Here is a 27,500-nt window from a genome sequence, read left to right on the forward strand (position 1 = left end):
GTCTTCATCTCTCAAGTCTTGTTTGTCCATGTTCATTTTATTTTTAAATTTTACTATTGCAGAGTCTTTTGATAGATTAGTCACGTGCTCTGTAATGAGAAACTGGCATTTAAAAATAAATGAAGCAACTCAGTTACTGGACTGATACCATGCTGTCAAACTTCCCCTCCAGAAGCACTGACCCCAAGGCAATGCATGTCTATTTCAGTTCTTTCGGCCTCCACCCTGAAGAGCTACCAACTCAGTGTCAGACTAGCCAGCGGATTTTCTGCATGTTCTAATTTCTTTCCCTCCCCTCCTCCCCCCCATTCCTCCAGCAAATCACTGGGTGCACTTTAGGGTGACCAGATGTCCCGATTTTATAGGGACAGTCCCAATATTTGGGATTTTGTCTTATATGGGCACCTATTACCCCCCACCCCCGTCCTGATTTTTCACACTTGCTGTTTGATCACCCTAGTGCACTTAGAATACACTGCTTTGAAGCACACAGCTTTCCCCTCAGGAATAAAGAACCTTCCCCTCTAGGAAAGTACTTACACCGGTTCTTCTGAAGATTATCCCCCTCGGAGACTATCAAGTGTTTCGCATAATGAAGGGAACTGACTATTCTGTCAACTTGCAGCTGTGGGTGAAGCGTCACCATTCAAAAAGCAAGCCCAGCATATTTGAAGTTAGGCCCAATACCGCCGCCTGTAAGGCTGATTTAAAGCGCTGTGCAGAAATAGATGGATCACTTGCACCTGCAGCCTCACTCGTGCATGCACAATTCATTATGCTTTACAAAGAGGGTCAGGCCTCTTCTGCAGCTTGTCACTGAGTAGCTGTGCACTTAGGAACCAGTAACTGCAGGGAATGTCAACGAAAGCTCCGTGCTATGCAGGGAAGTCCACTTAGAGCTCATGGCATGCAAGTGCTTGAGTTGATGCAATAGAAGCACGTTAGCCAGAGACAACGCCTGAGGAAAACGTGGGATGTTGGATCCATGTAACCCAAGATCCACACCAGTGAAATGTGAATGGAGTTAAGGGACCGATTTGGTTCCTAGGCAAAAGCTTGCATTGCTGTAGGAGATGGTGGGGGTAAAGAGGCAGCAAAGGAACTACCCATTTCGGGGAATACTCTTCGTGTACAAATACAATGTTTGGGAGATGTCATTGCACAGTTACGGTTTGTGCCTTAACAAGAAATGCCTGGTTTCCTTTGGCCTTCATCAGATCTATTTCCTTGTGGGGGCCTCTGGCTTTCTCCAGAAGACATCACTTATTCTTTTACAGGCAAAATATGTTAGTCTCAGTGTAGACCAAGCCTTGCTCCCATATGATCCCACCTTATGTTGGTATAACTACAGCGCTCAGGGGTGTGGAAAATCTACACCCATGAGCCAAGCAGAGATGCTGACCTGATTCCCAGGGCAAATAGTGCTGTGTCAATGGGAGGGCTTCGGTTGCCATAGCTACTGCCTCTCGGGGACGTGGAGTAGCTACTTTAAGACATCCTTCTCTTGGAGGAAAGCTGCTAGTCACCACATTTACCAGTATCCCAGATTAGTGTATACATAGAGAGAGGATACACTTTCAGCCTTGAGCAGAAGGGGTGAATATTAGATCCATCACCCACGGGAGTGTTTAACAATTGAAGTTTGGCTGAATAATTTTGCTTTGGTAAAACGAGTCAGGTGAGAAGACCAGCGGTTTGCATTAAACAGCAAGACTTGATTTTTCAGACATCTACGCTCTGTGAAGAGCTCCATTCAGAGTGAGGGTCTTGTGTTGCTGCCTCTTCTTACTTTGTAGGGTGCTGGCACCCTCGATGTCACTGATGGTAAGGGGCTGGGCACAGTAGAAATTGCTTAATGGAACAGACTCACCATGAATTATGAATGGCGAAAGCCAAGATAAAAATGCATTCAGAATTTCTTTAATCATGTCACACAAGCTTCTTTACAGTGTCATGGCAATCTACATTTCCACCATCTGCTTGATTTTATTCTGCCGCCACTTCTCAAATACAGAATAAAAAGTGACATTTTAAAAACAGAACACATGGCCATTTTTACAAGCCTTTGGTGCTGCAAGTGAATGCTTTAGCCTCTGGTTGTGAAAAAAAAAAAAAAAAAAACCATCTTCAATCACCAGGAAAATCTTTTTCCATAAGAACTTTAAAAGAGAAGGCTTTCTCCTGCATTCCCCCCACCCCGCATCTTGGTTACAATAGCAGTATTTTCCCTCAGTGTTTTAGAGTAGAAACCTATCAAACAGGCTCGTATGCACCTCAGAAATGGAAGAAGCTTTGGGGGCAAGATAACTTCAGTTGATTATTTTGGTATTATGTGAAGGTACCCAGAAGGTTAATCTTGAGAGGTTAGCTAGGAAGGGTATCCTGGGGGAGAAAGGATGCATCTTTCACCCTCTAGGGCATAGGCTATCTTTCCAAGCTACATTGACATGGAGGGATTTTATGTTATGGCCCATCGAAGAAATTGCTGCTACGAAAGACCGAGGAGACAATCTTTCCAGTGGAGTTGATAGTGCCTTCGCTATCTGAACTGGACTCAGAATCGCTGCTTCCCGAGTAGGCGCCAAGGCCTGGGAGGATACCAATGCACACAGCTGCTGAGGGGCAGTGGACTGCAGAGCCACTCATGGAGCTGCTCCCGAGTGGAACACACGCTGGCTTTTCTGAAAGACACATGAACAAACCGTTACACTCTTCAAAAAGCAAGAGCGTGAGACACATGTAGCTTTTAATCCGAGAGTATAACCAGATGCTCTACATATACTGTTGCCACTTGACCACTGTGCTTACCTAATACAGCTAAACCAGCTTTGCTACACTAAAGCTTCCTCCAGTAGGAAGACTGGCGACCCCAGCGATGGAGCTTTTCATCACTCGTCAGTCCGGTCCTGGGAAGGCAGTATTTCCCTCGAAGACCATCCATTTGATACATTCCATGAACGCTAAATGGTTCTGCTTCGTATATTTGACAAATTTTGCCCTGTAATAACTGGGTTGGGAGAAGGACTACTAGAGCAGTGGAATAAAGCAACGTCTCCAGCACTCCACAGCTGGTTAGCTTTTACAATGCTGGGAAACACAGTTAACTGAACAGCCGGAGTTTCAGAATGTGCCTTGGGGTGTAGTTATACAGCTTACTTCCATGCTGGTTGGGGTGTCTAGGTAGTAAAAGCTATTCTCTCTTGGCAATAGCAGCCACAACAATGAAGACTGAAATCCAGCTTGAGTCGACTTCCTTTTTTTCCTCGCTGCCCATAACTTTCTCAAACACATTTGTCTCAGGCTGAAACTTCCTAAGCCCAAAAGGGGAGTAGTTCTGATTTTGGTCAACCCTTCTGATGACCTGAGTACAGGAGTCCCCTTTTCCCCTCTTGGTTTGGATGACAAAACTAGTTCCCAGCGAGCTCAAGGACAGCTGAAGGAAGACATGTCTAACTTAGCTTCCTTGGTGCATCTTACTAAGTTTTGAAAAGCAGGGAAACCAGTCGTTTAAAAGTTTAAATTTGACAATTTTAGGCATGAACTTTTGCCCTTCCCCCCAACTCCTTATTAAATATACTCCTGCTGTGAGCATCTCTTTCTACGGGTCAGGCCAGTGGAGCCTGTAAGCTCCAAAACGCAAAGCACTCACAAGTTCGGGTAAGGACTAGTCTGTTAACACCTGCACAGGAGGAGCTGCCAGGTCAAGTCGCCTTTAGCACAGGCCCAGGATCAAGGGACTTTTAAGTCTTGTTGTTCAAACTCGTAAGTTCCCCAACACCAAACAGGTTTGGATTCCCCTTTAAAAAAACAAAAGCCAAACCCGAGCAGTATCGAAATCCTGAGCACTCGGGGAAGGCAATCCCAAGCATTAAGCTACATTCATGAAGTTCACCCCACCACGCTGCACATAGTTGGTCAGGATATTATTGATTTGGCCATGTCATGGGGTTGAGTTATCTTAACTCCTGGGCTTGCCCAGCTCCTTGAGTTGTTAGAATTTCACGGCTACCTCATTTTGCACCAAGGCTACCTTTTGTTGGCAGTTGTGTTTACATAGGCACTACAGATTATAGTAGAGCTAATCTGCTTGTGCGGTGGTATTTTATGAAGCTTTATTTAAAAAAATCTGAAGTGAAAGGGAACTAAACTGCTAGGGATCCTATGTTCATCCCCCTGAAAACTGGGGCTGCGATCCGACTCTGTCCATGAATGGTCATTTGCCACACAAAGGCAAAATATCCCTCGGCTGTTTGCGGAGAACCCCATAGCCCAGACCAATGGCCTCTACGGTCAAATAGTAAACCTCCGTGGTGGAGCCTTGTCTTAATCATGATTGCACTGCTGTACGTTCCTAAATGGCTGCCAAGTTTGCCCTGCCCAGAACAAAGGTATTTAGGTACCTATCTCTGGGAGTTAGGTGCCTAAATATCTCTGAGTCTTTGGGCTTCTGTAGCCACAATGACCATCTATTGCTTTGCAAAGCATTTGGAAATACTGGGGAGTACTATGAAAAGAAAATAAGATCAATATGCAACACAGTCCAATTAGTTTCAATCTTGGAGAAAGATAAGAGCCCTTATAACAAATAACACTGGCAAATAAGTTAAGACTTCCCAGATATAAACCACTCTACATATCAAACTCCAAGGCCAGAACACACCTTGATTCTTGTCGTTGTCAGTGTCTAATTTCAGTCTCTTCACACTGTTACCGCCTTCTGAACTGTAAGAGAAAGTGGAGTCACCTGGTTAGTCAGAAAACAGTCACTTTATAACTGCAAAAATCATAACACTAGATTTGCCTTGAGTGCCAAAGAGAATTCCAGCCAACTACCTTGATAACTTTGCTGCTAATTGGGAAGGATCGCTATTATGCAGACATTCAGCATACTGCCTACATTGTATTCCCACCCCTTGCCAAGTTAGGTAGTAGAAATCCAGATCTAGGAATCAAAGCCAGGTCTTTTGTAGGGGAACACAGCACTAGCGCTGCTCACCTACCTGGGACTATTGTTCTTGAAATATTGAAGAGTTTGTGTCCAAGAAAACCCCCAAATAAGTTTGCATCTCTTTATACTGAGGGACAGCATTCATCTCACCAAGAGAATACAAGCCTGCTTACAAAGAATGGGATCTTCCTTCAGATCTGTCACTTCTATATTCCTCCAAATGCTTCTGATTAGAAAAATCAATCCAGTCATCCCTTCACTAGTCAACTAGGTGTTGCTCATCCTCTCCTGTATAGAAGTGCCTGCTATCCCTGAGGGGGGATAGACGGTTCCTCTGCCCATGTGCTAAATGGGAATTGTTAAGCAACATTATGTAGCACACCAATAGTAAATGTGAAGATGCTTCTCCTTCATCTGAGGGGACAGTGAAGCCTCTCCCTGCATTAAAAAGTTAGTCACAGAATAAACCTGCAATAATACAGGAAAGTCTATAATGCCCAGACAGATGTTAAATTGAGGCGTCACTTAATCTCAGCTAGCCTGAAATAGAAGAAAAAGTGACTGACTTCAGAAACGTCTTAATGCCAAGGTACTGACATGTCAATTTTGAAACACTCTTTTCAAATAGATGCCATCTGCAGCCATCAGATGTGCCATCAAGCAACATGCCAGAACTTGCTGCTTAGATGCCAACGGTTAGGGAGAAAAATAGCTCTTTGGATGCTAGCTACCATCCAAGTTTTGTTCCCTTTTAAAAATCGGTCCAAGTTGTACCTCATGGATTGGAAGAGGAGTTTTGAGATATTCCTGTGCTGAATTTACCAAAGCCAGCTTCCTAGATTATGGGTTACTATTTCACTGGGGATGAAATTACTCACCACAAATGAGAAGCATCTGAAGGAATCTCCTATACCTTCAACTACAACCAGATTCAATCACCAATTTACTTCTAGATGCTAATTAACAACAGTCATTGTTATCAGATGGACTGTTTGATTGTCTATGGGAAGTGAGGCTAGGTCTGTGCTGCCACTAGTGGTGTAATTTGCAGCTCATGTAAACATACCTGTGCTAGCTTCAGTCTAGATAGCTGGCTAAAAAATAGCCTTGAGGATGTGGTAGAGCCAGCTAGCCACATGAATACATACCCAGGGGGCGTGCACAGCCCACAGTGCCGAGTCCTCACTGCTAATTTTAGCGAGCTAGCCAGAGTGGGTGCGTCGACATGAGCTGCAAGTCACACTTCTGGTTGCACTTCCATAGCCTGAACACATGGTCACAGTCCAGATCCTACAGGATAGTGGTTCCTATTACACAATATTGTGTAACGGGTAGCTAAGATGGGAGTCTCAAAGAGGCGAAACAGCGACTGGGCCACTGACCTAAAACTGCCCTATCCCTTGGGAAGCGAGGGTTTTGCAACAACGCCGTCAAGCCAAACTGGTGGAGAACAAGAGAAGCTTGCACATTACCCTCAGGAGCAGATGGTCACAATGAGTTACACCAACAGTCAAAATTAGGTATCAATAAAACAAGCTGACGTGTGATGCAAATCATTCGACTCAATACAAGTGGCATGAATAAGATTGAAAACAGGCCATTTTCAGATCCCAATACAGGATGTAATGACACTGACATGACTGAAGCCTTGTCTGGTTGAATCATCGTAGTTTCCCCACCGTCTGGGAGACTTATAGAAACATGCTAGTCCCCGTCTCTTTGCTAAGGTTCACACCTCTGACAATCTCCCAAAGGCAGCTTTTGGCCTGCCTCACTCCATACTGCTAACTCAGTTCCTCTCCTTGTGAATTTATAGAGGTGTGAAACTAACCTTCTGTGTTTCACAGCTCCTGCCAACAGCTTTGCCTGAGAGAACTTGTTCTTGTTTTCTACTGATTTCACAGTGAGTTTCTTCTCTGCTTCCTTCTTTGGGTCCGTGCTGACGCCCACTTTGGCGAGAGTGCTGTGAATTAACAGTTAAGGATCAACAGAGATGACAGTTCTTCTGCATTACATTCAGTCTGGCCTGCTAACACTGATGGGGGTTCATTCACAGCTTGAGGGCCTCATAGTACTGTGCAAGCCTGTTGAATGGCATTGAGCAGGTACCTCACGCCAGCAGTATGAGAACCTTACTCTTAGGAGCTGTCGCTGGTGTTCCGATGCCAGGCCTGTTCCTGGAGGACTCACAGGCAGAGAGGGATGCGGGCTATAGTGGCAGATGCATAGTGGGAATTCTCCTCATCAGATACTTCAGGATAGCAAGGAAAGGACTTTGTACTGGACCAACAAGCAGTGCTCTTGGCACCAGAGGAGCTACCCTATAGGCCTGTGTCCTCTCTCGTTGTTAAAAAGTTTTTGGGAAAGGTGGAGGGTGCAAGGAAGGGGAAAAAAGTGCAAGCACAAGATGACATGGGACCTCCTATCACCCCCTGGGCCCACACACTTTTGTTACAGACCAGCTGTTTCCCAACCCAACCTTTCTGAAGGAGAGAGAATTCATTAGTGGGCCAAATTCTCCTCCCCACTTTGCAACCATGCAGCACGAGGAGAATTCATCCCACTCGGTCGCCCATAAAGCAGAACAAATTAGCCTTACATATCACAAGGCCTTCTTAAAAATTCTCTCCTCCCTTTACGCTGGCCTCATTACTGGTCACACAGCAGGCTCCTTCCTTCACGGACAGCCTGAAAATTAACCCTGCCAGGTTGGAATGTGGTTGGACTAAGAAACAACCAGACCTCTGAAGAACCAAAAAGCTGGAGTGAGGGAATCTTCTTTCTTACAGAGAATTTTGTAGCAGTTTGTCCTCAACATGTGGACAAGGCAGATTATGATTTGTTAAATGAGATTGTAAACTCTTTGGAGCGAGAATTGTGTGCACCTGTGCATGGTGAGCACCCAGGATAATGGGGGCCCTGAACACAATTAAGGCCTCTGCGAACTACTAATGCAAAAGATCGAGGGCCCAGAAGTTCCCTTCCTCAGTGAAATACAAATGGTCAAGTAAGAGTGGCTTAAACCTGTCTGTCCTCATATACAAGTAATAATCTTAAAGGACAGGTCATCCCATAAAATGGAGATTACATTTTCAAATGCCCCGCCATGGCTTATAAGCACCACAGCCCTGTTGAGAACAACTCTGCCGTAGAAATAAAAACCACATTCTCTTTGAACAACGGCCTAATTTCTCTTCTTTATGCTGCCCCCACTGTCAGTGAGTAGCATCATTTACCAGTTCCAGCAATGCCCACAGAGGAAATGAGTCGCCTATACCAGAACATTTGAAAGGTGGGATGCAGGTGCAACCCACAACGAAGCAGGCAAGTCTGGATAGGCCTCAAAGTCCGACTTTCTGACATTAAGACACTCCCAAGAGTCTGCAGAAACACTAACTGGTTCTCTTCCTATGGAGAAGTCCAGTTTGATCCCAGCTGGGCTGATACAGGACCCATCAGACTACTTCTTGAAAAAAATACCTACACCACCCATTTCCTTGCTGCTACTAGTGCATTACTCTGGTATTTATGGGGACCTGGAAAATCTTCTGGGAAGTTTTATAATTGCACCTACAAAAACCTACAAGGTTACAAATCAAAAAAAATTATCCTTAACTCCAGTATCAGTCCCTTCTTTGACTACAATTCCCTGAAAAAGCTAACAGCACAAATTCATATAACGCCACAAAAATCTGAGTTGCACAAATAAGTAAAAGACAACATCAGCTGTTGCAGGGAAGACACAGGACACAGTAAACTTCAAACTTGGCAGGTCATGTCAGTAAAGTGGCAGCAAATGTGCAAATACTCTGTGTTAAAGTGTATTTACACACATACTTGGGAAATTCTGAACATCTATTTAAAAGCTTTGTTTTAGTCTTTCCAGTTCATAATGTGGATCATTCCTTATTTGATTTTTCCAGGGACATAGTTACTATCCAGAACCCAGTCTGTCATGTTTGTGATTTTCTTCCCCCTCTCAACAACTGAACAGCCACTAGTAGTTGTAGCTGCTAAGTGGCTTAAAAAAATTTTTTTTTTAAATACATGGAACAATGGTGCCATCCTGTGGCCACTTGCAGTAATAAATGCTCTCTCTAGACAGGCAGTACCTCTTTAAAACAGTTTCGTGTTGCAACACGTGGTTCTTTTCACTTATGTTAGCGAGGTAGGCTCTTATTATCATATTTCTATTGCTATATTATACCTGAATACGAGGCTAGCTAAAGCCATTATGAGCAAGCTGAAGTGTAATTTTTATCTACAGATACCATGGCAAAGGAGGCTATTTTGCAAACATTGCAACCCTACCTCCAAAATCCTCAGCAACTAACTAAACATCCATTTCCAGAGACTGAAACACCCATGGCTGGTTTTATCTAAATTAGCTCTATGGGCAGAAGTTCCCACTGCTGGAATTGCTGGATTGACATTACAAGCAAAATTACTTTTCCCTCCCATAAAGCTATGTAAAACATATGTACAGAGCGTTGTGTTAATCCTGGATACAAGCATAAAAATAGTTGTCCTACAATATAGTTTAATGCTAGCATTATGGGAGAGATGACTGGCAGGACTTCCTTTTCAGAGAGCTCTAAGATTACATGGATATTTCCTTTCATGCTTTTCATTTGTCTCATCTAAATAGATTGCAAGCTCTTCTTGAAGGATCTCTCTCTCAGTATGTTTGTACTGCGTTGAGCACAATGGACCTTCATCTCAGTTGGGGCCTATAAGACTACTGTAATACAAATTAGTAAAGCAAACGTGTTTAGTAAATTAGTAAAGCTAGTGTTTACAAAACTATTTCTAAGCAGCGTTAAAAATAATACAGGCAGACCATTAAAAGTTCTTTATCAGAGAAAAACTGAGTAGTCAGTCACTTCTGCAGTACAGAAGCAGCAATTTTTAATATACACACCCCTACAAACATCACATACCCTTGCTTTGTGTTGAACAGAACAGAGCGTTAAAATACTTTTTAAAAAGTAAAATTCAGGTTTGTAAGAAATGGTTGAGAATTTCAAAGCAATGTAGGCGATTGAGACACATCTTCCATTAAACGTAAGCATCTAAATCCCCTAGAATGCTTTGAAATTCTCAGCCATTGTCTGTAGCCAATATGTATCCATGACTATCAAGTTATGAGCTATCAGACAGTGCAATTAGTTATTTCAGAATTTCAATAAGCAATATCCTAGTTTTCCTAATACCTTCCTTGCTGCAAACTACACACTTTGGGTTAGCACAGTCAGGTAACCCTCAGTCTAAGTCAAGCTTAATTTTAGAGAAACCAAGAACATTCACAACTTACCTAGAGACAGAATTAGTTAAAGCAGCACCGATAACTGGAACCCTTTCCCAGTGTTAACCATGGGCTTTGGGGGTTATGAGTTGGCCATTTCAGTTCCCACTTCAAGCAACATTTTATCTGACAAACTACAGGTGGAATACATTTTTTCTTTTAAAATGACTCTCAAGGTCGAAGCATGTTAAATCATTCTGAGACAATTTCATAGGGTGGTGTCACATTTTTCACCTATTACAGTGCATAAATGGAAGGAGAATATTTGAGCCACCTATTGATCTCGGTCTGTGCTTTGGGCTGGTGCCTCCGCGTAGCTTAAACTGAATGTTATGCTGGGGAAGTCTGATGGAATGACAAAAGCAACATTTCTGATCCACTTCTTTTTAGACTGGAAGGACTTTAGGGCAGGGACAATGGCATCCTATGACATTTTGAGCTCTACAGTCACACAATTACTAATAATCCATTTACATCTCATACTGCAGAAACTAACTGCCATTTAAAAAAGGATGCCAGCATCTAAAAGTAGCTTAACTTGAACTTTAAGATGGGCCACTTGGAGTTACTCAATCTGCCAGGAAACTGAAACAAGATACAATGACAAAATATAGGGTGAAAGGCTAAAAATTCTCATTGACAGTATCAATAAACTTAGGACATGGGTTCTACAATTTGTAATATATAGCAAGGCCTGTCGATGCAAAAACAGATGATACTTTAAGGCTGTAAAGACTGAGCTTACCGATACCTAAAACTCTGGAAGATACACTGCCCAGTAACGTCAGGAGTCAATTACTTAGCTAACAGAGGGCACATAAGACTCCTTCTAGGCTAGCATGATTCACTATTGGACTTGTTTGACCTGGCTAGTGCAGTCATATCTATGCTGTGGAAGCAGCTGCCACGCACATCCCAATATTCAGCACACCCTGAAGCAGCCGTAGTAGAAACTAAATATATCCCGTGAATCATCAGTCCAAATACATCTAAAGAAACTCCTATATGCAAATGTGCCTGCTATGTCCCACATTAAGTTTTGTGATTTCTAACTGTACTCGCATTATTTACAAAAAGAGGAGCTGGGGCAGACTGGCACCTCCTACCAAGTTAGATGTTGGCGGTTCCTGTCTCATGGATAAGTGATGCATTTCCAATACGTATTACCTTAGGACATCTTTATATAAAATCAGTATCAATCGGATTCTCTCCCCACTTCATTTTCCTACTTCATTCCTCATGTGTGGAGTTTGACCCTCCTTGTTCCCCCTGCTAACTTGCACCGAAGTGTCAGAGTTTGCACATCACCCACCGATTACTTAAACATAATGGGCTTGATCATGACCGAACAGAAAGGGAAGAACCATCAGCATCTTGGTAGATGAGAGGAAACAATTCTCTCCTTTCAACCTTAAAGACAGTCATCACTAGCTCAATGCTTTGCCATATGTGCAAGCCCAGGCTGAGGTCCTGAGCTTGTCCCCAAGCATGTTGGTCTGGCAAGGGATAGAAACACAGTGGAGTTGACAGGCTTAACCCTCAGGCTGGGAGAAAAAGAGCATCCCAAGTTGCTCTCTAGCACTTCTCCATGAACAGCCTTAACTATTGCGAAAGCAACAGAAAGACAATAATTCAATAGCGACTTCAAACAGTTTGGCTTTTAAAGCTGTCAATGTGCATCTGAAAAAAAACAGCTTGGTGAAAGCAGATCTGCTTTTTAAATTAGGTGCGGGATAAAGCAGAGCTTGCAAAAAGGGAAAGCCCATCCTTCCTGTATACATCCTCCCTTCCTATCCTTGTATCAGTGTGAAATATCAGAAGAAGATAACAGCAATAGGAAGGAAACAGGAACACACAGAAAAGTTTTGAAGACATGACCAAAAAAACTGAGATTCTGAGAGATCCAAAATAAGAACAAAACGAAGCACTTTAGAGGCGGATAATCATCATATACACTTCTGTGTAGAAAACTACATTGCAGGAAAAACAAGTGTGTGGACATCAAAGTCTGATTGCAGCACAACCCAACTGTAGTTCCCTGTCTTATAACCGTCTACTCAGACCAGTGGCGAGTCATTTCAATGCAAAGGATATTCTGTATTCATTTAGTTCTTTCAGATCATCTTCTCTTCGTTGCTTTTCTATTAGCGCTTGTTGCCGAGAAACCTCATCAAGGAACTTTGTCTCATCTTCATCTAAGCCTCTTACCATATTTTCTGAATAAAGCAAAGCAAAAATTAAAAGCCATTTAAGAAGCTGGTAGAGTGGAGGACCACGCAACAGTACTTTTCATCCAAGGATTTCAAAAGGTAGATAATCATCCACAGGTATTTTACAAATAGCATCTATAGTACCACTAAAGCAGAGAGGGGAAGCGATCACTGGTAGGGTAGGAAGTAGTATCCATGGCTACTATCAATCCTCTCTTCTAACCAGTTGATCATACTGTCAGTTTAAAAAAAAGTAAGTATATATCAGACCCTTAAGAAGACAAACCACCCAAGGATCAGCTTGTTTTTTTAATTAATGAGAACAAACTTCTCCAGGCTAAAGATTTTCTAATCAATGGGATTCCAGATTAGCAAAGCTGAGCTCCCAAGCATATTCAAATTAAGGGCTTGTCTACACTCAAAATGCTGCAGCTTCACTGCTGTGGCACTTCAGCGTACTACCAATGCCAATGGGAGGGGTTCTCCCATAGGTAATCCATCTCCCCAAGAGGCGGTAGTTGGACCAATTCTTCAATCAACCCTGTGCTGCATACAGGGGAACTTAGGTCAGTTTAACGACATGGCTCAAGGATGTGAATTTTTCACACCCCTGAGCGACATAGTTGTGCTAATCTAGTTTTCTAGTGTAGACCAGGCCTCAGACACATGTTTTTGAACAAAGCAAACACAGCACGGTAGTTTACTGAACACATACTCAACCACAATTAGAAATACAGTAAAAGCTAAATTAGCTAAACATGTTCTGTTTAGTTATCAATGTCTTTACCCTCTAAATTTCCATTCTGCTCTTCCAAGTAGGGTACAGATAGCTTATTAGAAGGTTCTTTGAGTCTCTTGTTATGCAAAGGATAATCACTCCATCAAAGCCACACATTTTCAGAGAGCTAATGAAAGGCTTAAAAAAAGCAAAGCCGGCGGTGTCTGTGGCCAGACCGAAAATTCTCTTCAGTTATAGCAACCTGGACAAATTTCACTGGTTTTAGCTTCATGAAGGTTTAATTCCTAAAGATGATTTTTAGGACTTTACATATTTAAGGGCCCTATTTTGCCCTCAGATAAAAGTCCCACCTAACTTCAAAAGGCAGGGCCTGAAAAATCTGAGTGGCAAGCTTCAGGAAGGGTGGGGCCTCAAAGTCAATTTTTGTTGAATGTAAGGCTTTAATTTGAGAAGTTCCAGTTCTCACCGTTGTGAAGAATATAGTACTCCTCCCTAAGTCTCCAGCCCAATAGCCTCCAATGTGTCTGCTACTGCTCAGAGCTTTCCTCAGAAGCAACGGCAAGTGAGAAGACACTGGTCAGGTTCACTGGTCCCATTCTGACTGACTGCATGAAACTGACAAGAACCTTAGTTTTACTCAGCAGGTGCTTGGTATCTAGAACTATAAGCAGCAACTGCCAAGGCAGTAGTGGTTGTTCCTAGATCTTACTGGTATCGCTCTCCTAGGAGTCAACGTTTGTCTGGTACGCGAGGCTTCTGGCTTGCAGGTGTTGGATAAACTTTTTAAACCCCAATCGAGGGCAGCATTTAGCCCCAATATAACTGTCTACCAAAAAAAATATTTTTTGTAAAGCTTACCAATGAGCATGTTGAAAAGAATGGGTACTTTCCCCAGCATTATCAATCAACAAGGTATGTGTGTCAACAGCACTTTCCTTTCTAGCCAGCCTACTCCTGTTGCCCAGTGCAGTGATGTATCTCAGTCCAATATTTAAGCTATATTGAATTTTTTCTGAAATGAAATTGAGCGGCCACAAATACTGCATAATTGGGCAAGAGAAACAAGCTGATTTAGATATGAGACAGCCACAAGGAGCCTTTCAGCCCTAGGTCACTGCTGACAAACTGATCGCTATTTGGTGGCCAATATGAAATGATCTGGTTGTCTGTCAGTTCCCAGTAGCAGAGGGGTAGCCGTGTTAGTCTGAATCTGTAAAAAGCAACAGAGGGTCCTGTGGCACCTTTAAGACTAACAGAAGTATTGGGAGCATAAGCTTTCGTGGGTAAGAACCTCACTTCTTCAGATGCAAGTAATGGAAATTTCCAGAGGCAGGTATAAATCAGTCTGGAGATAACGAGGTTAGTTCAATCAGGGAGGGTGAGGTGCTCTGCTAGCAGTAGAGGTGTGAACACCAAGGGAGGAGAAACTGAAGAAGTGAGGTTCTTACCCACGAAAGCTTATGCTCCCAATACTTCTGTTAGTCTTAAAGGTGCCACAGGACCCTCTGTTGCAGTTCCCAGTAGAACTGTCTTTTGTCACGATTGGCATCCTTGAGAGCAGTGTCAACAGAGGTACCCAGCGCTGAATCTGAATGGAAACTGAATTCTTCTCCTTCATGTAAGGACCGTCCCACTGGTATGGGGCTTGAGGGGTGTCCATGGGGCAGAATGAGGAAGCTTGCATGGCTGCTGCCCATACTATATCTGTTCTGTGCCTTATACAGCTTTTACTAGCACTGCATTCATTCAAGACCCCAGAAAGGAGATTGCTTCCATGCACACAAACACCTCTGCTCTCAGCATTGTTCAGAAGGGAAACAGAGCACAATGACAATTCAGTAGAGTTGTAGTAAAGTATCTTTCTTTTAAAAGCACCAGAGTATGGCAATGAGGTCTTTTTTTGGTTGTTTTAAAAGCAGCAAATCCTGCAAGGAAGTCTGATTCTGTGCAGTCCTAATAAGTTGCCTATATTCTGTCAATTACACTATGAGGTTTCCTGAACAATCTGAGAGAAGCAAGATACTGTCACTATGTTTATTTGTTCTATCTTCTTCCAACTGCTTATATCTGCTTCATACAATATATATACAAACATATAAAATACACTGTGTATTTAAGAAACCACATGTTTATGTTTATATTATAACGAGAACTGCTCAAATTAAATTAAATTACAGAATTTTGTTAGATTCCAAAGCAGTTTTCATTTCATTGTGTTATGCAATGGCCCAATTTTCATTTTCTAGGTTTTCCCATGGATTTTTAAAATGTTTTTAAAAACCAGAATTAACTAGATATGAAGAAAAAATCCCACCATGTGGCTCTGCCAACCAATCCAAATTGACAAGTTGTTTTTAAAAAAACACTTTTTAAAATTTTCTATTTTCAGAAGATGGCCAAATCTGTTTATTTCAAAAACGTTCAAACCTGCTCATTATATCTAAGAATGAGTCAACATATCTGTATCACTCTTAGGGCCAAATTCTGCCCTCGTACATACACATAATTCCTATGGCAACTTAGAGACTAACAAATTTATTAGAGCATAAGCTTTCGTGGACTACAGCCCACTTCTTCGGATGCATCTAAGGTGCCACAAGTACTCCTGTTCTTCTTTTTGCGGATACAGACTAACACGGCTGCTACTCTGAAACCTGTCATAATTCCTATGAAGTCAATACATGTTGGGCACACATACGGTAGAATGTGTGCCTTAATGTTACACTTTCCTCCCCCCTCTACCCCACAATCTGTGTCAGGCCAATAGTCCCCCATACTGAGGTAAACTGGTCATAACTCTCTGGAGCCACCAACACTGATTTTAAACTAATCAAGTCTTCCCATCCTTCCCCCTACAAAGCAATTTCATTACGGACAGGATCCTAATAAGCACTAAGAGACCAATTGCACTATTCATGGCAGTATTGGTTCTCATGCAGCACTGTAACATGATGCATCTATTAAGGATGGAGAAAGAAGAATTCCATTTGATGTGGCAACAGCAGGGTAGAGATTTAGGCAGAATGTAATTACCCAAACTGAAGTTTGGCCAAAGCCTGACCCTTGCAAAGAGTACCATATGCTCTTTAAAGCACCTCAAGCGGTCAGGGCCTCTCTTTTAAATGTCTGAAAGATTAAATCTCTAACTACTGTTTGTCCCCTTTCACGCTGGAGCACTGGTTCAAAAGAACAATCTAGAACAGACTCCAAGATCCTTCCTGTAGCACCTGACTTCAAGCTCTCTTACCCAACTTCTCACTTTTCCTTAGAACAGTGATTCCCAAACTTGGTTCACGGGTTGTTCAGGGTAAGCCCCTGGCGGGCCGCGAGACGTTTTGTTTACCTGGAGCTTCCACAGGTACGGCCGCTCGTAGCTCCCAGTGGCCACGGTTCGCCGTTCAAACAAAACACCATGGGGAGTGGTCTTATGTTTAAAGGACAGGATGGGGAGTCAGGAAAACTGGGTTCCATTTCCAGCTCCACTACTAATTCCAACATCCTTCCGCCTCAGCTTCTTGATCTGCATAATCTAATTCCATACTTCACAGGAACGTGAGTTTTGATGGACATTAAGTAACTTTTAATTCCTTACATGCCAAATGCTCTCTTAATGCAAATAATTACTGTACATATTTTAGGATGCACAGCAGCAGTACAATCCACCCATTCGATTATTTTCCAAGTCAATTTCAGAGTGACCGTTATGTAACAAACCAGTGCTTTGAAAAAAAGACAAAGAAAGCATCAGACAGGAAAGAGCTATCCACCTGGCCACGCAACTCAAAGTTACCAAAGATGTGGCACTTTTCTGGGCTTCAGCTCAGAACAATAACTTGCTGGTGCTTACTGAATTTAAACTGCTCCTCAAACTCCTGCTGTTTCTTGTCTTTCTGTTCCTGGAGTCTTTCATATAATGATCGTGGGTCATACACCTCCTCTGGGCATTCTGAGAGACGGGAAGAGAGCAAGAGACAAGAACAGACCTTAGACTATTTCTTTTTTAACAAGCAAGCATGGCTTTTAATCTCCCCCCCCCCCCCCCCCAACCCTCTCCCCCACTTAAAGCTTTTAAATATTCTCACAAGCATAGCAGCTGGTTCCTTTGATTTTTGTAGTGACAGTTAAATATTCTTTGGATCTCTTTCCTGCAATTACCAAACTATATCCTAGTACCTTCTGGGTCCTCGGGTTTTCGAACCTTCTCCCATTCTTCCTGTCTTCTCTTCCGCCGCTCATCTAGCTCCGATTCAGACACAAATCTTTTGTTAATTACAAGGTCAGCAGTGCCATCTCCTCCATCCATTGTGCAACAGCCTGTCCAAAAAAATACATGGAAGAGAATACTGATACTGGAGGCCAGATTCCAGTTTCAGTTGCATAAGGAATACTAGAAATAGAAGGTTGCACTTATGAGCAATACAGATCCTTCAAGATACATAGGGTATAGGAGATAAGAGTCTGACCCCACAAGTTGAAAAACGTAAAATTAAATATTAACTCAACCTAAAAATGAACACAATTCACCTTGATTCCAAAGCGCCACTGGTAGGACATCTTTAGTAAGAGAGCGAGATCTATTAGAGTCCATCACAGAACCCAACTCAGTAACAGCAGATAGATACTAAACAGATACTATACTTGTTCTTGGTCAAAAGGCTCAGAAGAGGGGTGCATTTTGCATGTAGCAACAAAATTGAAAGGTGAGGGATTAAAAAAACTTGTTAAAACAAACCGGTTTATAGAGAACCTCAAAAACATTTAAACAAGATACAGAAACATTTGCCTATTACAGGCAGGCAAGGCTGTCCAACTCTGCCCATTATAAACCCTACTGTTAGTTGCTTATAAAGCTTTGCCACGCTTCAACCATTTGGGCTGAAATTTTCCATGCCGAGTGTCTGTCTTGTGTGAATTTTTTTTTTTTAATTTCAACCAAAATGGTTCATCTATTTCCAAGGATGAGGTGATTTGATCACGTTTTTTTTTTCAGTTTGATTTTCCCCTCCTAAATCTAGGAAACTGCACACCAAAACCTATGTTAAAAGAATGTTAAGGTTGCTATTGTCAAGCACTCAAAAGTTAGGAAATGCCACAATTAAGACTGCCTATGGGTTAACAACACTGCAGACAGGAGTTTAAAGTACATTTTACAAAAAGACTACATTTTAAAATATAATCAAACTATTTCTGTTTATATTCAGGGTTTTAAAATCCATTTATGAAAAAAAGTTTTGGACCAAAGATGACCTTGCTAACCCAGACCCTAAAACTGACACATGAAAGTAGTCTCTGCCGACTTCTAAGCAAAAATTTAAAAGCAATAAACAACATTGAAATGAGGCTACCTACTACTCAAACATCATTTTCTCTACAAAAATAGAGTTCAGAACATTATGAATGTAACAACAAATTAATGAAAGTTGTCAAAGAAATTAAGTCTATTTTACAGTGCATTATATATGCTCTTTGTTCATGTCTTACTGAATCTTGTACATTAACAAGTAATTCGCAATCAGATTTCCTACTCATTAGCACTAATTGAGGTTCTACTATAGTTATCAGTGCCACTGTAAGACTGATGTCCGTAAGGAATTTCCTGTAATTAGGGCTTAGTTGGTTTCATTCTGAATAGAGGCTTCCCCAGTGACCAGCAGCAGTATTCAGTGACAAGGGAGAGACACCTCCCTCCCACCCACCCCACCCCACCTCCCGCACCTCCAGTCTTCACCCACACAAAAGTCACAATGCTTGGCCATCGTGCAGGTGAAGCAAGTGACATGCTTACAAGTGTTAGAGTGATCCCCCTCAAAGAAAATTAATTAACTTGACACCTAAAGTCCTACTCCCAGTTTAAACCCATGCAATAGATTACAAGCCTTAAAGTTCAAGATTTATTCTGCCAGTATAAAGTTATGCCCCTAATCCAGATATTTATAGCTCTGTATTCTAGAATAATACATAAAATTGATGCAAGTGTAAGACTGTTCATAGAATAAATCGGTTGCTATTACTAAGATCAGTGGTCCCCATCCTTTTTCATCTGGTGGGCGCCAGACGACGGGCCACCGCGGACCGTGGCCGGCGGACGAGCATCCGCCGAAAAGCCGCCGCCAACAAGCATCATCATCCAGAGATACCTTAAAATAGGCCTGATTTTCAGAAAAAGCGGAGCGTATGCCTTCTGAAAATAAGGCCCTTTTAAGCTGTCTCAAGATGGGCACACAAAAATTACAAGTCACTTAGGAAAGTTTAGGCTTAAATAAGTTGCCCAAAGACACACAGGAAACCAGTAAGGAGGGTTGGAAGTTGAACCTATGCCCCATGGGTCTGAGTCCAGGGTCTCACTATAAGAACATCTTTCCTTTCCTAATACATGATACGTTCTTTTTATGGCAGCTGTCCCATCTCATGAACTCCTTTTGGAAAGGGATAAAGGATTCAGGTATGTTGGTGACGGTAGGGCATAAAAGAATGTAGATGGGGTGAAGGGGCAGAGACTCAGGCTACACCTACATTTACGGCAGCGTATAGAGTACAGACACTGCACACCCAGCTAGCGTGGGTATAAACAGCAGTACAGATGGTGAGACACTGTTTCGGGAAGTAGAGCAGAGTTCCCTACACATCTGAACCCCCAGCACAGTTCTCTACATGCCCAAGCAATGCCTCTCACCCCTATACTGCTATTTTTAGCAGTGCACAGTCCCGCTGCCAGAGCCTTTCCCCACCATAGTGAAAGGCTCCCGCTGGCCAGGTGTGTACTACACACTGCAGTGACAAGAGTTTAGTTGCAGACTGCCTTTCACTGCCACATGTTGTGAGTGTACTTTGTATGCTACCGCAATTTCATTAGGACTAGTCTTTTGCATGCAAAATTGTCCAACCTAAGCACATCACAACCCTAACAAAATCAGTAGGCTCAGAGGATCCCTTTACTCTAGGGAAAGGATCTATGTACAACAGTTATCAAAAACAAGTTCTCCCCTCGACTGGTGCCATAGCTTAACTGTGACTTTATGCAGGACAAAAGCGTTTTCAGCATCATTATGGAAAGCATGATGAAAACGTGCTCCTGGTAGCCACATCCTGGAGCACAAAGATGAAAATGCAAAATGCCATTTAAAAATGAAAAAATTGATCATTTTCAATGTTACTTCCATTTTTCAGCAAGATAAGTCAGCATTTTTACCTTCAGAAAGTCCGGATATTTAGATGTCAGCTTATAATGAGGTTCACTCTTTCCCCTCGCTCTCAAAAACTAGTGGAAATACAACTAACCTGCATTTGTAATGCTGATGATGAAAGGTTGCTTTTTACTTCTATTTATTGCTACTTAGTGGCTTGTGTATACTCAGCAATTTTGAACAATCAGGAACATGTACTAGCAGCAAAGAGTCCTGTGGCACTTTATAGACTAACAGACGTATAGGAGCATGAGCTTTCGTGGGTGAATAGCCACTTCTTCGGATGCATGAAAGTTCATGCTCCTATACGTCTGTTAGTCTATAAAGTGCCACAGGACTCTTTGCTGCTTTTACAGATCCAGACTAACACGGCTACCCCTTTGATACTGAACATGTACTAGATTCTCTGCTTCCCCCTGTAAAATATTGAGAGGCTCACTCAGTGATGTCATCTGGATGAGCTGCTGAACAGTACGTAAAGGAGATTCTTATGACAGGGTTGACGCTTACGCAGTATTTATACTGATTGTTACTGTTAACTCTTCAGAACAAACTGCTGCCAGAGATTTTATCCTCGCTGCTGAATCCATTTTCTCCACTTGGTTAAAAAGGAACTGTAGTCAAAACATTTGCTCTGGCCCAAGGCATCCCCGCTGCTCTGTAAGCAGAGGGGATTCTTATCTGGCTAGGACAGCACCAAGTTGGGTGCCATCATTCCTCTTTAACTCTTCAGAAGTCCCGCCAGGGTGTACAGCAGGGATCTACTTCTGAGGTAGTGGGGGTGGGGGAGTTGGTTCTACCCACTCTCTATGGCATTCTCCACACCAGAAATGGCACGTACCAAATCCGATCTCACCAGTAAAGTAACTAGAGATGAAAGGCAGGTATGAGAAATAAGTGAAGATTTTAGAGTCTCTCCAACTACCAAATTTTAAACAATTTAAACATTCTTTTAGTTCTAATTACCTCCCTCACAACTTTCACATATAAAAATGATAGATCAACTCCTAAACTGTTTTCTTTTCTAAACCTTTCAACAGATCTGAAACCTATAAGGTATTTTTAGAAATGCCTAGTTTAAAAACTTTATTTTAACACTCCCACACACAAGTTCTTCAAGATTTAGAGCATTGTCAAGGGGATTTCTTGGACCATACCCATTGATGTGGATTATTGATATGGATTATATTTAAGGAACAGATCTACCTCATGCTCCCCATTTAGTGTTCGACTGATAGCATAAAACAAAGCCATCAGTAATGGAGAGATAAGAGAACTGGTCTTCAAAAGCCTTGTAAATATATACACCAGGAAAAGAAGTCTCTAATAGACCCTCACCATCCCATGGCTGGGTTTATTTCATACCCTCCGTTTGACTGGCATGCTTGATTGTTAAGCATCTAACATCATTCACAATGCTTACATCAGAACAGAAAAGACGTGCAAGACTTGGAGTCTAAATCTTGCACACTCAAGGCTCCTATTAAATAGAAAAGTTAAGCACATGCATAAACATCTTCAGGGTCAGGACTTGGTCTGCAGGAATTGACAGCTAAGGCCGCCCCACTGGCTATAGGATTTTTCTAGCCTTAATAACTTCCAGAAGATGAAGTTTTAAATATCACAATACTATACTGTTAAATTCTGAGGCAAAAAAAGAAAAAAACAGATCAAAATGTGTCTGTTTAGGACAGCAGTCTAAATCCACCTCCCTCGCCCAGTATAATTTAGTTGGTATCTTATGGGTGGATTGAAAGTTAAAAGCATCAGGGATTAGTCAATGGCAGTATGAACTGCAAATTTCCCATTTACAGTGCATCTTGATAGAAACCTATGACATGGCATATGGCATCTCAGATAGTGGCTAATACCAGATGCTTCAGAGACAGTCACAAAAAAACACTGGAAAAGCTTCTTCCTGATATATTAGTTAGAGATTGGCTTATGCCCTGATGCATGAGTTTCTCATTTCCAAACTCTTTGGTGTTTTTTTAAAAAATCCTTACTGATGTAACAACTATAGCAAAGTCCATTTTTTTTTAACCCTGCTAAGCTGTTGGCCTCAGGGATATACACCTCTACCTCGATATAACACTACCCGATATAACACGATTTCGGATATAACGCGGTAAAGCAGTGCTCCAGGGGGGCGGGGCTGCGCACTCCGGCGGATCAAAGCAAGTTCGATATAACGCGGTTTCACCTATAACGCAGTAAGATTTTTTGGCTCCCGAGGACTGCGTTCTATCGAGGTAGAGGTGTACTGAGGTAAGGTGTTTCATAGGCTGAAAACAGTTCCTTGTATTCATTTTAAATTTTCAACCTTTGTTTCGCTGAACGCCATTTGTTCTTGTTTCGTGAGAGGATAAACAAAAAAAAGTTATTTTTATTTTTAACTCGTGATGAATAAATTGAGCCATGTAATGTGTCAGAGAAATTGGTCTGGCAAGATCTTCAAAGCTGGTTGCTGTTACTAAGACATTTAGTTGTAGCCCAGTTTACTTAGCTAATAACTATTTTGATTAACAAAACTGATAGTTTTCAGAGTAGCAGCCGTGTTAGTCTGGATCCACAAAAAGAACAAGAGTACTTGTGGCACCTTAGAGACTAACACATTTATTTGAGCATAAGCCCACGAACGCTTATGCTCAAATAAATGTGTTAGTCTCTAAGGTGCCACAAGTACTCCTGTTCTTAAAACTGATAGTGTGATTCCAAGGCAGACACCGGTTTCATTTCCAGCGACTCAGTTAAATGCGAACTTTGTAAAGAGAATCCCTACCTAGGGAAAGTTTAAAACTATCTCCCATGGTTGATAATACTGGTTCAGCAGGTGTAGGAAATGCTGGGACAGCCTGAAGGGTCCCACTACCATTTTCATCATCATGCTACCCAAACATGATAGGTGCGAGTGCTAAAAACAGTGTCAGACACTTGAAGTAGAGCTCCTAAGATTACAACACACTGGTGTTTGTAGCCATGGGACATTTTTCAAGGATTCCATAGTGCAGACAGGGCTAGCTTGTTCAAAACTCTAACTTAAGTTTGGTCATCACTAGCTTTCTTACACTCATCTCAATCACACACACACAAAAAAACAATTAGAACCAATACTTTGTTCTAATACAGCCCCTTTCATCTGATGATCTCTGAGCAATTTAAAAACATTAAAGGGACACTTATCAATTTACAAAAAGGTGAGACGTACTTCCCCCTGCCAGATTGTGCAGACTGAATCACATTTGCCTATTTTTTCCTCAAAAAAAACCCAACAAAAACACCAAACACCCATTTCTCCACACTGTTTCTGTGTAAAGGATCCACATAAATAGGAGAAACTCACTGATAGTCAAGCAGTGAAAGTATCCCATGTAGTGTTAGCAAAGATTCCAAATGAAATTTTTTTTTTAAAAAGTCAATTACAGTGTTTTTTTGGGTGGGGGAAAAGGGGTTATTTGAAACAAGAGATAATGTGTTGAGACAAATGTGATTTTTAAAAAGAAACCTTGTGTCTCTTGGAGCACCACACCAGAATTGGATAGTAAAGTTCACATTATACAGATGGGGAAACTGAGGCACAGAGGTGCAGTGACTTGCTCAAGTCCGCACAACAAATTAAAGGCAGAGCTTGACACGGAACTGTGAAGTACTACTCCAAACCCTTGACTATCTTTCCTTCATAATGTGACTTATTTCACCAAGGTACTCAATTTCAACTGATTGAACAGTCAAGATAGGGCCTGCCCTAAGGCATCAACTTCTGCAGAATTTAGGCATTCATTTAAGAGTTTCTTGTCCTTGAATAAAGAAAGCCTTCCAAATTTGAACTGACTGTAACCCCAAAAAAGTGTTATCTTCCCTAGTTTGCAGATAGACAGCTTAAGGATCTCTGAAGCTTCTCAGTCCTTTTCCCAAGTTCCAGTACAAGTAAAATGACTAGACTTAGATAAGTATTGCTGTTTCCTTTCAGAACCCTTTGTGCAGCACTGAAACCTACACGAATCGCATCCATTTCACTCTATAGGTATTAGGAAAAGCTATGAGTAGCAGAGGACGCACTTTGCTGACGCCCCAAAGAACTTTATCAGCTTCCAACTATTAGATATCCAGACTGTCAGTGGTTGAGTACCTACAAGCATTCTACCACCATACTTCCAAGGGTGCTTTGGTTTTGTATGGAGGCAGAAAGAGCTCTCAGATCACAGGAATCTTACACACAAACACTATCTTCTCAGAAGACCAAATACTCAGACTTTAAGGTCATAAGGGACCATCCTGATCATCTAGTCTGACTTCCTGCACATTGCAGGCCACAGAACCTTGACTATCCGCCCACTCCTGTAATAGACACATAACCTCTGGCTGAACTACTGAAGGAATCACCTGTACAGGGATGTACTACTAATTTTGTCTTCATGCTAGCTCTGTTTATCAACAATCTCGTGAAGAAACGATCAGTTGTGGCTATCGTACATTGCTGTACGATTAGTTATTATGAACTACATGCACTAAACTTAAAGGTTTTTCCATCCAGATTACTAAAGAAAAAGCATGCAGGGTGAAAAACTTTCTAAATGAAAAGCAACACTGCTCTTCAAGACGTCCTAAACTCTATAGAGCACAGCCAGTTACAGCTTAATGGGTGCCAGTCTAGGAACAACACCTGAAACATGCTACTGCTGTTATGGGGAAACTTGAAGAAGAAAGGTAGATGGTATACACAGAACTACACTTGTGACAGCTCTTCATGACTTGATGAACTATTACTTTTTTTCCTGGAGGCTGCCATCCGATACTGCAGAATGAACACTTTCATTTTTTAAAAATGTAATCCTATAGCCCTCATCATCCAGCTCTCTGGAGTAGAGCCAGTGTTTCCACTACACATGTGTCCGGTACTTAGCACACTAAATTCATAATCATCAACCTCTAGCTGCTAATGTAACTCAAATAGTCAACCTCACAGAAAACCTTCAGAATATCCTCAAGTGTACCAAAGTGACGTCTGCCCAAGCCTGAAGTGGCCTATCTGAAAAAGCTGTGAACTATCCTGCTTATCTCAAAGTGGTGTTAACTCTGAATCCCAGCAATGCTGGTTTAAACATCAGCTTTCCAATGTAGAACAAAGAGCCCAAGGAAAGAGGAGGATCTTAGAGAGAACTGCACCATCTTTCTACGGCAAGAGACATCTGTTCTCGACTAGCCATACTGTGCCCTGGAACAACACCTTTACCTTGCTCACCCGCTGTTTAACCCAAAGGGGAGTTGGCTTCCGAGGCAGAGTGGCTCGGCTAGGGAGACACAAGCTAACACACATCACCACACAAGAATCTGTAACCTTACTCTCACCACCCCCTCCCTGGATCCCCACATTACAGCCACCTGGCTTCTCCCCCATCCCCCCCTAACCCATCCCCTCAGCCTCCCCCCAACCCTAACCCATCCCCCAGCCTCCTCCTAACCCCCCCCAGCCCTAACCCATCCCCCCATCCCCTAACGCATCCCCCAGCCTCCTCCTAACCCCCCCCAGCCCTAACCCATCCCCCCATCCCCTAACGCATCCCCCAGCCTCCTCCTAACCCCCCCAGCCCTAACCCATCCCCCCATCCCCTAACGCATCCCCCAGCCTCCCTCTAACCCCCAACCCCTAACGCATCCCCCAGCCTCCTCCTAACCCCCCCAGCCCTAACCCATCCCCCCATCCCCTAACGCATCCCTCAGCCTCCCTCTAACCCCCAACCCCTAACGCATCCCCCAGCCTCCTCCTAACCCCCCCAGCCCTAACCCATCCCCCCATCCCCTAACGCATCCCCCAGCCTCCCTCTAACCCCCCAGCCCTAACCCATCCCCCCAACCCCTAACGCATCCCCCAGCCTCCCTCTAACCCCCAACCCCTAACGCATCCCCCAGCCTCCTCCTAACCCCCCCAGCCCTAACCCATCCCCCCATCCCCTAACGCATCCCCCAGCCTCCCTCTAACCCCCCAGCCCTAACCCATCCCCCCAACCCCTAACGCATCCCCCAGCCTCCCTCTAACCCCCCAGCCCTAACCCATCCCCCCAACCCCTAACGCATCCCCCAGCCTCCTCCTAACCTCCCCCAGCCCTAACCCATCCCCCCAACCCCTAACGCATCCCCCAGCCTCCTCCTAACCCATCCCCCCATCCCCTAACGCATCCCCCAGCCTCCCTCTAACCCCCAACCCCTAACGCATCCCCCAGCCTCCTCCTAACCCCCCCAGCCCTAACCCATCCCCCCATCCCCTAACGCATCCCCCAGCCTCCCTCTAACCCCCAACCCCTAACGCATCCCCCAGCCTCCTCCTAACCCCCCCAGCCCTAACCCATCCCCCCATCCCCTAACGCATCCCCCAGCCTCCCTCTAACCCCCCAGCCCTAACCCATCCCCCATCCCCTAACGCATCCCCCAGCCTCCCTCTAACCCCCCAGCCCTAACCCATCCCCCCAACCCCTAACGCATCCCCCAGCCTCCCTCTAACCCCCCAGCCCTAACCCATCCCCCCAACCCCTAACGCATCCCCCAGCCTCCTCCTAACCCATCCCCCCATCCCCTAACGCATCCCCCAGCCTCCCTCTAACCCCCAACCCCTAACGCATCCCCCAGCCTCCTCCTAACCCCCCCAGCCCTAACCCATCCCCCCATCCCCTAACGCATCCCCCAGCCTCCTCCTACCCCCCCCCAGCTCTAACCCCCCGCCCTAATCCACCCTCCCCCAGCCCCAGCAACGCGGCCTCTCCCAGCAGCCCGGCCTCGTCCCCTCCCCGCATCCGCCCCCCAGGAGCCAGTTCGCCCTCAGCCCCTGCCCCAAGGCTGCCCTCCCCTCACCCCCCCCCCCCCCCGCGCCGCAGGCCCCCCCACCTTCCTCTCGGCCGGGCCCCTCAACAGCGCAGGGCCTCTACAGCGATGTGCGCACCATACCCCACTGCAGCCACCATTGACCCCGCGGGGCCCCGGTCTGCTAGGAGCCACGCCCCCTTCCCGCCCCAACCAGCCAATCATTTGCCTCCTTCCTCTCACACGGCCGCTACTAGCCAACCCCGGCTCTCGTTTTTTCTTGGCCGTCCCAACAACACGGCGACGATTGGCTGATCTC

At 43.6% G+C, this 27,500-nt stretch overlaps 1 protein-coding gene across 1 annotated transcript; it reads right to left on the reverse strand.

The window, feature by feature from the left end:
- Positions 1 to 1,904: 1,904 nt before the first annotated feature.
- Positions 1,905 to 27,366, reverse strand: PSME3IP1 (proteasome activator subunit 3 interacting protein 1). The gene is made up of 7 exons (XM_054049084.1): positions 27,266 to 27,366; positions 17,376 to 17,516; positions 17,050 to 17,148; positions 12,347 to 12,469; positions 6,780 to 6,912; positions 4,661 to 4,722; positions 1,905 to 2,681 (listed from the first exon to the last, which is right to left on the reverse strand). Exons 2-7 carry the CDS (start codon positions 17,503 to 17,505, stop codon positions 2,464 to 2,466), a joined length of 765 nt encoding a protein of 254 aa, XP_053905059.1. The 5' UTR covers positions 17,506 to 17,516; positions 27,266 to 27,366; the 3' UTR covers positions 1,905 to 2,463.
- Positions 27,367 to 27,500: the final 134 nt, after the last annotated feature.

This window comes from Malaclemys terrapin, chromosome 14 (assembly GCF_027887155.1).
Source record: "Malaclemys terrapin pileata isolate rMalTer1 chromosome 14, rMalTer1.hap1, whole genome shotgun sequence".
NCBI classification, from domain to species: Eukaryota; Metazoa; Chordata; order Testudines; family Emydidae; genus Malaclemys; species Malaclemys terrapin.